The sequence below is a fragment of the Sus scrofa genome, chromosome 1, assembly GCF_054392235.1.
Source record: "Sus scrofa isolate SSC_HxYL_T2T_F1_AM1 chromosome 1, Sscrofa_HxYL_maternal_Yorkshire_Landrace_v2.0, whole genome shotgun sequence".
Taxonomy (NCBI): Eukaryota; Metazoa; Chordata; class Mammalia; order Artiodactyla; family Suidae; genus Sus; species Sus scrofa.
In genome coordinates, this window is record NC_139383.1 from 240,042,649 (window position 1) to 240,056,216 (window position 13,568).

The 13,568-nt window shown below is 41.6% G+C and overlaps 1 protein-coding gene across 3 annotated transcripts in view; it reads left to right on the forward strand.

Moving 5' to 3' along the window:
* Positions 1-13,568, forward strand: part of PCSK5 (proprotein convertase subtilisin/kexin type 5) — a 454,731-nt gene that overhangs the window by 340,491 nt on the left and 100,672 nt on the right. For all 3 annotated transcript variants that reach the window (XM_021064998.2, XM_021065005.2, XM_084988113.1), the window contains exon 21: positions 9,226-9,328. In XM_021064998.2, the coding sequence (XP_020920657.2) occupies positions 9,226-9,328 (103 nt within the window). The remainder of the gene's footprint in view (positions 1-9,225; positions 9,329-13,568) is intronic.

Below are 13,568 nucleotides of genomic sequence, written 5' to 3' on the forward strand. Positions count from 1 at the left end.
TAAATTGTCATCTACCAGCTCGGGTGCAGATGGAGCCCTAGGCCTTGGAAGCCAACTTCTTTCTCTTTCCAGGAGCTCCTCTTTCTCTTAATTAGCAATTAGGCTGTAACATTTCAGCACCAGCAGGCAGGGCTTGGGGACAGACTAAGGGAGGGAGAGGAAAGGCAAAAACAGCACTTTGGATATGTTGATGCAGAGCAAAAGAGGGAGGGTAATTTGAGGATATTCCCTCTCATAGACACTGGAGTGGGGGAAGGAACAGGGTGGTGCCTTGAAGGGTTTAACAAGGGTTTTTTTGTTTTTTGTTTTTTTTCTGTTTGTTCATTTTCTTTTTATATTAAAAAAATCTCATTTGAGGTATTTAAGAAACAATATTTTATAGGTCAAATTTTAAAATAATGAGATTATTATAAAGTTAAAAAAAATGTGTTTGGCAGTTCCCAGGACATGTGGAAGTTCCTGGGCCAGGGATCAAACCTGAGCCACAGCAGTACCCCAGATCACAGCAGTGACAATACCAAGTCCTTAACCACTAGGCCACTAGGGAACTCCTTAAATTTTTATTATAATTTTTGAAGATTACTTTCCATTTACAGTTATTACAAGATATTGGCTATATTTCCTTGTGTTGTACAATAATCCTGAGCCTATTTTATACTCAGTAGTTTGTAGCTCCCACTCTCCCACCCCTATACTGACCCTCTCCCCACCCCCACTGGTAACCACTAGTTCGTTCTCTATAATCTGTTAGTCTGCTTATTTTTTGCTATGTTCAGTAATTTATTTTTTATTCCATGCATAAGCGGTACTATACAGTATTTGTCTTTCCCTGACTTATGTTACTTAGCATAATGCCCTCCAGGTCCACTCTTGTTACTGCAAATGGCAAAATTTCATTTTTTATGGCTGAGAAGTATTCCATGGTATTTATGTACCACATCTTCTTTATCCTTTCATCTGCTGATGGACACTTAGGTTACTTCCATATCTTGGCAACTGTAAATCTTGGCAATTCTAAACATTGGGGTGCAGATCTTTTTGAATTAGCGTTTTAGGGAGTTTTTGGCATACGTACCCAGGAGTGAAATTGCTGGGTCAAATGCAATTCTATTTTTAATTTTTTGAGAAACCTCCATACTGTTTTTAACAGTGGCTGCACCAATTTACGTGAAAAAGAAGCCAGTTTTAAAAGTAGATATTTAGAGAGGCTCTTTGGGTCCCCACAGCAATGAAAGTAGATGATAAGTCTCAGCCTTGTGCCGGAGTTCAGGAATACTACCGTCACGGAAACATTTTAATAGTATTAAGCTTCTTGGGAAGGACTTTGAGTTTTAATTGATTCATAGGCTAGGACCCTTGTTCAGTTCAAAAGTGTCAGGAAGGCTCTGTGGGCCACACTCCTGATAGTTCCACCTGCCATCTTTATCACCTCCCAAGTGAAAGGAAATGACAGAGACCTTGAGGATTGAGAGCACCCATGCTTTCCCACTGGTTTACAGAAAGTTCTTGTCTACAACCCACCCTTTCAGGTTCACTCACTTTCTCCCAAGTGAAACCTGCCTCAGGTAATCAGCCATGTTTTCTGAAACGTAAAGAAGTTATTCTCTCACATTAAGGTCACGTAGTTCTGGCACTGGGGAATGAACCCCTCACATCCCCTCACCATGAATGCATCACAGTCTGCACAATTTCCATGAGTGGTCCCTCTGCAACACAGATGGTAGAGACGATGGGAGATAAAAATCTTACCTCTGAGAAGGAGAGGGATCGAGTGCCCAAGAGAATCTGTAGCAAGTCTAGGCTCAGGAAGAGGAGGAAGAGTAGAGAGCCTACTATTTAGACTGTCAGGACACTTTGCACGTCTCCTATGGGTGAGAAAAGTATTTCCACTCATTGTACCTTGCTTATGGGAAAGTGTCTGTGGTTTCCCTATCCACAGATTCAAGAAAAGGTTTTGTAAAGTTGTTTTGTTTAACTGCAGATAAAAATCACATCCACGCTTTTTGTCTTATGTCTGATCTTAGAGCCAATTTGTGGAGTGTCTTTAACTTTAGCATCCTTAAGCTAGGACTTAGAGTGACTTATCATGAACATAGAGGCAATGCAAAATCCTCTTAATTGGAACCAATCCATCTATACTAGATTTTCATATAAATTGAGAGACCAGAGAGTAGCTACTATAATTCTGGTTGTAAGCTATTTATGAGGAGGCAGGTTATTTTGGTTTTTGGCAGCAGTTAAGAAGTATAGAGAATCCCCAAGCAGAGCACTGACCAATTATTTTATTCATTCAAAAAATTTTCGGAGTCCTCATTGTGACTCAATGGTAATGAACCCGACTAGTATCTGTGAGGACACAGGTTCAATCCCTGGCCCTGCTCAGTGGGTTAAGGATCCAACGTTTCTGTGAGCTGTGGTGTAACTTATAGACATGGCCGAGATCCTGCATTGTTGTGGCTGTGGCATAGGCCAACAGCTATGGCTCTGATTTGGCCCCTAGTCTGGGAACTTCTGTATGCCTTGGGTATGGCTCTAAAAAGACCAAACAGCAAACAAAAAATTGGCGGGATTCCTCTTAAAAGGTTCTAGCCTAGTGGACAGGATATGCTGCTTGTAAAAATCACAATTTGATAAGCAGAATTGCCTTTTAATAAATGGTGGCCATTTTTTAGCAGAGAAAATAAATTTGGAAGGTATTTTCGATCTTTGAGTAAATCTGCTGAGCGCAATATGCCTGCTCAAAGTGCATTTGTTTACAGAGTGAATTCCTTTTTGATACCCTTACCTCACCAAGTTGTTTAGAGGAGGCATGTACTCAGTTCTTTATTTTTATAAACAGCAAAGCTACTTGGAATTCCAAAGGGGGAAATGTACTGGTACCAGAGAAATACTGCAGAATGAGCATGGTCTCAGACTCAACACACCTGGGTCACAACCCAACACTATCACTTACCTAGTGGAATGAATTTATATGAAATTTTTCATCTCTCTGAGCCTCAGTTTCTAACTTATAAAAGGGGCTGTTATTTGTAACATGTTAGATGTCAGTGAGTAGGAGTTTGTGTGACTGCTACATTGCCGCTCTATTCGGGTGTGTTGACTTCTCTTTTTTTAGCCACCTGACTGTGGCTAGGGCCCAAACAACAGTGAAACTAAAAGACCCAACTCAATTCCTTGCTCTTTAGACAACATGCAGGCTGAGGGAAATGAAGCATTTGCAAGTGTGTCGAATCTACTTTTTACGATCCATCATTTTTGCAGGAGTGCCAACCCAGGGGGGTGCCAGAGTAGTATTTCAGAGCATCTGCACAACCATGTAGAATAACACTAGTGCCTGAGAATGAAAAAGCAATGGGACCAGGAAGTCTCATCAATCAGAAAAGCCCTTGGGGGAAGAAAAGGAGAAACTGCTGAGAGGATGAGGTAGAGAAGAAGTAGCCCCCAGACACCTCCAGACTATGCAACAGAATTCTCCTGCAAGCTGCTTGATGTTCACTTGGCCTTTGTAAATCCTCAGGAAAAGGAAAAATACAGTGTCCCATTTGCCACATATCTCCACTCTCACACGCTTTATCCACTTATTCGTTTATCTCCATTATCCCAGGATATCTTCCAAGCCTCAATTTAACAAACTGGCTCTCCAAGAAGGTTGGTGCTCTTTGAACCCACCCCAAAGGCAGATAATCCTGCGTTTTTTAGTTAAAATTAAGTATTACCCTGCTAAGGAAAAAAAATCATTGTGTAGATGTGTGTGTGTGAAAATGTGCACAACAGAAAATTTACCATTTTAACCATTATTAGTGTACATTTCTACAGCATTAATTACAATCATATTGTAGTATGACCTTCACCATTGTCCATCTCCAGAACTTTTTCATCTTCCCCAACTAAAACTCTGTACCTGTTAAGATTAGAACTTCCCATTTACCTCTTACCCCAGCTCCTGGCAACCTCCAGTTTACTTTCTGTCCCTCTGAATTTGTCTATTCTAGGTACCTCGTATAAATGGAATCAAATAATATTTGTCCTTTTGTGACTGGTTTATTTCACTTAACCTATGTCTTCAAGGTTTATCCATGTTATAGCGTGTATCAGAATTTCCTTACTTCTTAAGGCTGCATAACTGTGTAGACTTTTAAGTGAAGATATTGCTGTCTCAGTTGATGGCCTCATATTTTGAGCCTTGCTATAAAATTTCACACTTAACGAGGCCTTAAAAACTGAATTATTTCATTAGCATATAACTTGTTGAAAGTGTTACTGAGCATTTATGGTAGCTGGTGGAAAGTAATAAATATGTGGATTTCTTTTCATGAAAACTGTCTTTACACAGCAGTATCTTAAGTTGGAAACTAGTTATTGGCCTCCTGGCAAAGAGATGGTAGTATTTGCTTAGCACTTTCGACTATGGAGACATTCAGGAAAGTCACATTTTGTCGTTCCTGGCATCTGAGTGATAAGGCACATACACACAGAGGTCTACAGATAGTTTAGCACCCCAGGTTGCTCACTGGAATAACCAGATCCAAAACCAAATCGCTGATTTCTCATCCAAGGTCCCTCCTATCTTCTCTTACTAACCACCCTTGCTAAAATGTTGTTTTGAACCCACATCATAATCTACTTATGTGTTTATTCATTTACTTAGTTTATATGTTTATTTGCTGAAATATTACAGCAAATTTGGCTCTGATCAAAAAATAAATACTTTTTTCTTTTTTGAAATATTTCTAACAGAAATATAGCATTTCTGTTAGAGACATGAAGCTCTTTTGACCTCACAAGCCTAAAAAAATATTGTATGTGAGTCTCAACCTTGTTTATTAGGATGTAGTTAATGTTTACCTATTCTGGACGGTTTCATAAAGTTTATAACTTAGACTTGTTGACACAAACACATTCTGCAATGTCATTAAGAAGTGGAACAGGCAAACTAAACCACTTACTTGTAAATTTTTAAATTTACAAATATAAACTTAAAGCTGTGTCTTTAACTGCTGAGGCAACATTTCTCCCCATAAGACTCTACTTTCTTGGTGTCCTTTGAACCAGTATAGGATGAGATGGGAAGGGAACTAAAAGGGGGAATGAAAAGTTTTTGATCACAGGAGAAAGCTAATTTGGACATGATAATAATGGATGGAAACACCAGAAGAAAGAGCTTGTAGGATGAGGTAGAGAACAAAATATTGACCCCTGAGGTCTATGCTAAAAGATATTTTTCCTAAGAATCTTGTGTATCACGCCTGTCATAAACATTCAGCTTCATTGTGCAATAAAGACAGATGACAAGAATTTGCTGCTCCAACAATCACAAGAAAAAAAAAAAAAATGCAACTTGACTACGTCCTTGGAATCCAGTTTCTTTGGTTTCAAATGCGCACTGGAAAACTTGTGCCTGCAAGGGCTGGGGGCAGTTGTTTATGTAACTAATTGGACGTCTACATAAATATGAAAACCAGGGCAGGTCCCTCTATTCTCATCTGTACTAAAGCCAGAGCTTGCTCTCAAGTTCAGAGGCGTGCAGACTGGAGAGCGATTCACGTTTAGCTGTCCTATGCTGACTATTACATAAGCTTTGGGGTTCTGAGATTTTTCTCCATTTTGTTTCCAAACTGTAGGAGAAAAACAAATGTTTTGAGTCACTTTAACAGAGAAGAAAAATGCTTGGGAAGGTTTTAGGTTGGGGAGAACTTTTGTAGATTGGAGGATGGTGGGGCATGTGAAGAAAAGATTGAAGACAAAGACTGGTGGAGAAATAGAATAGAAGTTAGATGGAGAGTTGACAATGGCCAGGAAAAGAGACCATTGTAACTTCCTCAGAGATAGGAGGCAAGTGAACAGTCAAGGAGAAGACAGAGAGAAAGGGGTAAAAAACGGGTGGGACTGGGGTCTTGGGAAGGTTGGTCTAGCTCAAATGAGGAATGTAAGAGGGAACCAGAGAGATGAATGAAGGATGACCAAACAGCCCAGGACACCACCTGGTTGAGCTAGACTCATGATGGAGCATAAGAAGGTTGTATTTGAAGCATAAGAAGGCTGCACCTTAAGAAGGTTGGAGCATAAGAAGGTTGTATTTGAAGAGTGTACTTGAAATCTCAGAGTTGAGGCAATTCCAAGTGATATTGTATCTAAGCCGGTTCTGTTTGAGTACCCACATAGGCTCTTAGAGTTGAAGAGATCAAGGAAGTACAAGGCCAAGCTGTCAGTGCCACCCACTGGCTTATGGAAGCCAAAGAGAAGGCAAATCAGATACAGAGGAGAATTTTAAATATTCACAGGACTATCTGAATAACCCTGGCTTGACCTAGCCATGCATCATCTGTAATTACAAAGGAGACTTTGGGTGTAGATATGGGATAACTCCCAGAACCATCTAAGTGGCATTCAATTTAGCAGAGCAAGGTATATTTAGTTTAAAATCCTACCCTAGCATTGGCTCTAACACATAATGGAGATTAAGGTGGATGGCTATTAGGAGCTGGGAGAACCAAACCTCTGTTTCATCCAGTAAGGCATGGATGCCAAGGCAAAGCAAGGCTCTTTACCTCTAGGTCTAGCAGGGTGCAGCATATGCCTTTGCTCTTTAATCTAGACTACCCAAGACACATGACCAGCATTTGGATTGTAACTTTATTTATAATTCATTCTACTCAGAAATCTTTAAGAACCCATAAACATAGTGTTTTGAATTTGTACATCTCTGAATCTCACCTGGTACCTGGCACAAAAATATTCAAAAAGTATCCATGAGTTTGTCATAGACTTGGAGAATAGACTTGTGGTTGCCAAGGGAGAGGGGGAGGGAGTGGGATGGACTGAGAGTCTGGCGTTAATAGATGCAAACTATTTCATTTGGAGTGGATAAACAATGAGATCCTGTGTATAGCACAGTAAACTATATCTAGTTACTTGTGATGGACCATGATGGAGGATAATGTGAGATAAAGCATGTATGTACATATATGTATGTATGTGTGACTGTGTCACTTTGCTGTATAGCAGAAATTGACAGATTGTTGTAAATAAACTATAATAGAAAAAAATTTAAATCTTAAAAAAAAGTATCCATGGAATGAAGAAATGAATGAATGAATCATTGAATGAATGAGCTGTGCTCTCTATGAGCTTACATTACTCTAGAACACACTTTTTTGGATTTAAGGGCCTCTGCGACCCACCCCCATTCCTGTTTCACTTAGCGCATATCTTTTGAAAGTAACAGAGCTGTCATCCAACTCTGTAAACACAAATCATTTTCATCGACAATGTAGGTAAGATCTTCTTCTTCCTACCTGGTCTGCCCTGGATCCTCTGCTCTTTATCTCTTGGATGCCTGAACAGATAAACACACTGCACAACTGGTTGTGCCTCCCACAATAGAGGTGGAAGGAATTTCAGCAAGGGCAATAATTAAGAGCCAGAATGGGAGAGCCTGAATAAATAAAAAGCAGGCTCCAGAAATATAATGCCTGTATTGTGTGAGAAGGTCCCATCTTGAAATCACTATTCCTACTAGACAGAAGTCCCAGGTTTTTTCTGCCTCAAGACTGCTGAATACCAAGAATGCAACTAGTCTACTTTAATACCTTACAGAGGCAGAGGTTGCCAACACCAGAGTGTCTGGCTTGATGAGATGAACATGGGCTAGATTTCCGTCTTCACCTGACCATTTGGGCAGGCACCTTGTGCAGTGAACAACCTGCACAATTGCATTTTTATTCCTTTCTGGTTCCTTACTCTTTAGGGCCTAGGATCTGGGAGGCACTCCTGAACTGGGAACCACAGTCCCATTCTAAAAGTTATATATCAGATTTCTGGTCCACACTGTAACTTGGCAACAATTAGAAGACAGAGAAGAACAAAGTCCAAGATGTGCAGGGGGTGCCACTGCTAGATGCTTGTAATGCTCCAAGTATGTCCTTTTCTCTATTAGTTAAAAAAAAAACTAATAGACTAACTCTATGTGAAAGGCTTTTTCTGCTTGTAAGGGCAAATGCTAGCTGTCTCTTCACTTTCACTTTTGTGGTTTAGTGCTTGCAAGTAGAAGATGGATGTAGGTAAGGTTTACCTTAACCAAATGTGCTAGCTCAGTCAAACTATGGGAAAAGGCAGAGGGGTGCACTTTCCTCCACTCATTACCAGTCAAGTCCAAGTTTCCAGGGCTTTTTTCAAGGCAACTATAATAAATCAGACAGGGAATCTTGGGGTTTCAGTAAGACCACTTGATTAAACCATGAGCGAGTCTTGCTCCCTCACTCTTCTGGCTGGATCTCAGATGGACAATGTCCAAACATGATTACAGGGCTGCGAAAGTTGGGAGTGAAGAAGGTGGCAAGTGAACATTGTGACTCTATTCAAATCTGAAAGTCTATTTTCTAGGTGTGATCAGTTTCCAACTCATACAGAGTGGCTCTTTAGATGAAATAGAAGATGATTTTTTTTTAAGACAATGGCAGGAGAGGATGAGTGTAGTGTGAATAGAAGGTTGGATTTAATGCGTAGAGACCCACCATTGGGTTATCACCTCCAATGAAACTGGCCTCTCTCCACCATCTTTGCCATGGGAGAAATTTCTTAAATGGCCACAAGTTTGTGAGGCTGAACTTGCTCTGTGGCAGATAGAAAGGCTTCATGTGTCTCTTGCCTTGGGAAAGATAAACTTCCTAATTAAACAAAGGATTCTCTGGCTACCTCCTTATGGTTACTCTTTTCAGGTCAAGATGCAGCTCATATCTGGTCAGCTGAGATTCAATTTCCATTCTTGACTAGTGACCACAGTTCCTGCCCTGGAGGGGTGGGACAAGAGCTGGGTGGGTCCTGCCTGTGGCTTGACTTGAACCAAGATTATAACTGGGGTGTCTGTGGGCCAGGAGCCTGCAGCATTTAACAGGAAAGTCAGTAGGAGCTCAGTAAAGGGGTCCTGTGGGATGCCTCCCCTCAGTCTCTCCCTGTTTGTAAAATCTGTAACACATGTTGACTGGATCCAAGATTAAGTCCTTTCCTCATCATTTTTTGAGGTTCCAACTTCTGGGGCCCTTGTGATAAGAGCAGTTGTTACAAGGTCAGGATTCAGGACTGGCTGCCGAAGTCATTCAAAGTCTCATTTCTGAGTTGTCCCCATTGCTTTTACGCAGCACAGAGACATCTGACTGCTCTCAGACAGATAGCCCAGGCAGCACTGCTATTTAGAGATGAGATAAATAACCAGATTTTGTTCCTTAGGAGAGTACATTGATGAGCATGGCCGCTGCCAGATCTGTGAAGCTTCATGTGCCAAGTGCCAGGGGCCAACCCAGGATGACTGCACTGGCTGTCCTGTCACAAGGTGAGTGACCTTTCTCAGTATCCCCTCGGGTTGGGAGCTCAGTAGACACAGGATGGAGAAAGCAAGTGCTTACCACTTAGAGGCATCCCTTGAGCCTACAGGAAAAAGAATCAAACGTCTTCTGTGGTCTGGTCACAACCTACCTCTGCAGCATCCTCGCCCCCATGGTGCCCCATAACCACTGCAAGAATCCATTTCCTGGATGCTAGAGGGGCCTTCTTATCAGTGAAGGCATTAGGAGCTTTGATACCTAGAATTTCATAACTTTCTGCACAGCCATCCCTCAACCATCATCATCATCTGCTGATAAAATATCTACTCATATTTCTAGAGTCAGTTCAAGGGTGAGCTGTTCTGTGAAAGCATTTTTTTATCTCTTTCCAGTAAAATTAACCTCACCCTCTTTGTGTTCCCCTGTGCTCTCTATAAACTTCCCTAAGTGCATCTGTGACATTTTAAGACATTGATTTACAAATACATCTCTTCATTAGACTTGAAATACTCATTTTTGTATTTCTATTACCTATCACAGTGCTAAGAAAATAGTAGGCATTCAATCAATGTTTGATTACTAAATGAATGAGGAAATAGCAAGTATCCAAATGGGATGAACATCTTTGCCAATACACTGAGAATTTCTTTTCTTTTTTTTTTTTTTTTTGCCTTTTTGCCATTTCTTGGGCCGCTCCCACAGCATATGGAGGTTCCCAGGCTAGGGGTATAACAGAGCTGTAGCTGCCAGCCTATGCCAGAGCCACAGCAATGCAGGATCCGAGCCATGTCTGCAACCTACACCACAGCTCACGGCAACGCCAGATCATTAACCCACTGAGCAAGCGCAGGGATCGAACCTGCAACCTCATGGTTCCTAGTTGGATTCGTTAACCACTGCACCACTATGGGAACTCCATGCACTGAGAATTTCTAATGAAGAGAGTTGGGAGCCCACTGTATTTTCAGCCAACACTCCTGTGATTCTAGCATTTAATGTCTGTTGGCCTCATCAATTGCTCTGCTAAATGTATGGGAAGCAGGGTCTCTCCCAAGACCAGTATAATCTGCTCCAGTGCCAAGAATCTCTAGGATAGAGGTTCCCTCAGCCTTGCGGCACAGTCATTTGTCTAATTCTTTCTCAGTGATCTAATATCCTGCGCAGGAACTGTGATGTATTTGTCTCTTTATTCCACCCACAGTGGTCAACACATAGTAATGATTCAACAAATGTATCTGCACTTAATATCATGAGCTTGGCTCTCCAAATATCTTCCTCAGAGAGAGAAGAAAAGGAAGGAAGGAAAGAAAGAAGGAAGAAGGAAAGAGAAAAAAAGAAAGAAGGGATGGAAGAAAGGGGGAAGAAGACACAAAAGTCTTAGTAAGAATTCCTTCCCGCATTGCTGTGGCTCTGGCGTAAGCTGGTGGCTACAGCTCCGATTCAACCCCTAGCCGGGGAATCTCCATATGCCGTGGGAATGGCCCAAGACATGGCAAAAAGACAGAAAAAAAAAAAAGAATTCTTAATGCTAACTGGGATAACATTTTCTAAGTGTCTCTTTAAGACACCCATACTTCTTAAATTTGCTTTAAGTCAGCTTCAAGGCATACTATTAGATACAGACAGCATTTCAAAAATGGGTCCTGTTTCTCCTCTAACTCCTCAAGCTATCAACAATCAAGTCCCATTGCATGTTTGGATGTCTTTGAACCAAGGGAACTTTTTAGCATTTGTTTCAAAAACAGCTACCATCATCCAGAGTACATGGCAGAAATCATGATTCCCAGAAGTGAGAAAAATCCAAATACCATCAATGGCCATTTAAAAAAATCTACACTTGTTGGTAAAATAAGATCAGAGGTACAACTCCTGGGCCATTTGGGTAGTTTGGCTTTAGCAGCCCAAACTTTAGCTTTGGAAGACAGAAAAATATGTGCATAGGTCTTGAACCAGTGTTTCCTCCTGGAAATCTTATTCCCCAGGGACAATTTTCTTCTCATATCCCTGAGCACTCCATTCCTTTCCCCATTTCTCTTCCTTGATATCAGTTACTTGCAAATATGCTCATGAAAGGGCATCATATCAAGGCAATGAACAGGATGACTTTTCTTATCTGAATTTTCCAGGAAAGGGGTTGAGAAGATGAAGACAAAGAAAGATGGTGTTACTGTGTTAGTTGTTCTTGAAAGGGAAGCAAAGTATTTTCCTTAAGTACTTTCCAACGTACTTCCTTGAGTGGAATCAGGTCTGTTCAAGACAACATTGAGCACTTGCTTTATGCCCAACTTTGAGTTAGGTGCCAGGTCCATGGGATTCTTCTACCTGATTCAGGAGGTCAAAGTCAAGGACTAGTGAAGCACTCAAGGATCAGAACACTGGGGTGGCTTGAACACCCTATGCCCGAAACAAAACCTGTAGTCATAGAAGTGAGGATGTAAGATAGAAACTGCAGCTGGAGAGGCTATAGACACTCCAGAACCATCCAAGAAGGAAGCTGAGGAAGCATGCGGCTGCAGAAGGAATACCCCAGTCTCTCTTCCCAACCTCAGAGCTCGGGCTGGCTGTCCCTATCTGCAAAGAACTGGATGCCAATGGTTAAAATGACCTACAAGTGGGCAGAGTGAGCTTAGAGATGCAGTCTCTACAGGCACCTCCAGAGTACAGCAGGGCAGAGAAAGGCAGAAAATGGATCTGGGGCAGGGGTGAGGGATGAGAGGAGGCAAACAAATAAATAGAACTCTTGGTATCTCTGAGCTTCTTCCCACTCTTAAGCTTTTGGGTAACCCTAGTCCTGCCATAATTAAGTCACCCCTGAAGGAGTTTTTACCTGGAAGAGCAATGTTAACATTTACCCTAGAGGGTTTCTTCAAAACAGTGTGAGAGGGAAGGAAATCAGTGGGGCTAGAGATGAAATAAGACTGGCCATATGGTGATAATTGTTGAAGCCAAGTGATGTGTGCCCAGGGGGGTTCTGCTATGTCTTGTTTGTTTTATGTATGTTCAGTTTTTTCCATAATAAAATGACTTAATAAAATTTAAAAATAATTTAACTCTGAAGTCATTTTACAGAAAATCAAACTTCAAAAAGCCCTCTCTTCATCTTCTAATTTTCCCTTCACATTTCTTCTTCTTCTTCTTTTTTTTTTTTTTTTGTCTTTTTAGGGCTGCACCTAGTTCATACGGAAGTTCCCAGGACTAGGGGTCGAATTGGAGCGTCATCTGCCGCCCTATACCACAGTCGCAGCAACGTGGGATCCAAGCCACATTTGTAACCTACACCGCAGCTCATGGCAATGTGGGATCCTTAACCCACTGAGCAAGGCCAGGGATTGAATCTGCATCCTTGGGGACACTATGTCAGGTTCTTAACCTGCTAAGCCACAATGGGAACTCCTTTCTCTTTATATTTCTATAGACCTTTGAGTTTATTTAGCTCCTTAAAGGTGATTAAAAACTTTGCAGTTCCTATCGTGGCTCAGCAGTTAGCGAACCCGACTAGCATCCATGAGGACGAAGGTTGGATCTCTGACCTCACTCAGTGGGTAAAGGATCTGGCGCTGCTATGAGCTGTGGTGTTGGTTGCAGACACGGCTTGGATCTGGCGTTGTTGTGGCTCTGGCATAGGCCAGTGGCTACAACCTGGATTTGACGCCTAGCCTGGGAACCTCCTAGCAGATTTGACCGTAAAAGACAAATAAATAAATAAAAGAATAAAAAAGTAAAAACTCGGGGGAAGCAAGTACCATTTTTCTGCCACTGCTCTTTACCATACAGCTCTGTGATGCTGTGGTCCTCACTGCCTAAGCTAATTTCCCAGTCCAGTCCTGAAGGAGTTACGGAGTCTAAGAACTAATCAAAAGCATGTAAAACTTTTCTGACCCACTCTCAAATGTTTTATTTGATCTGTTTCAAGAATTCAGGGGAAAAAAAAAAAGAGCTCTTGCTGGATTTCATTCCGTTACATTCAAGTACCAAGAAATTACAGTAACTGCCCTTGTGATGGCTTTACTTAGGCTAAACCAATAAGCAGCACAGAGGACTAGATAACGCTGACCTTACTCTTCTGTAACATCATACACACACGCGCGCACACACACGCACACCCTGGGGGTTCTGGAAAATGCCTATGTTGAGAGCTTCACGTCTGCTCAGCTCTTTGGCACTTGGTTTTACCACTTTCTTCCTTCCCAGGAACGGGACCTGGAATGGTTCACTGCCTGTGAAAAGGCGAAGAGCATGCCTGACTTG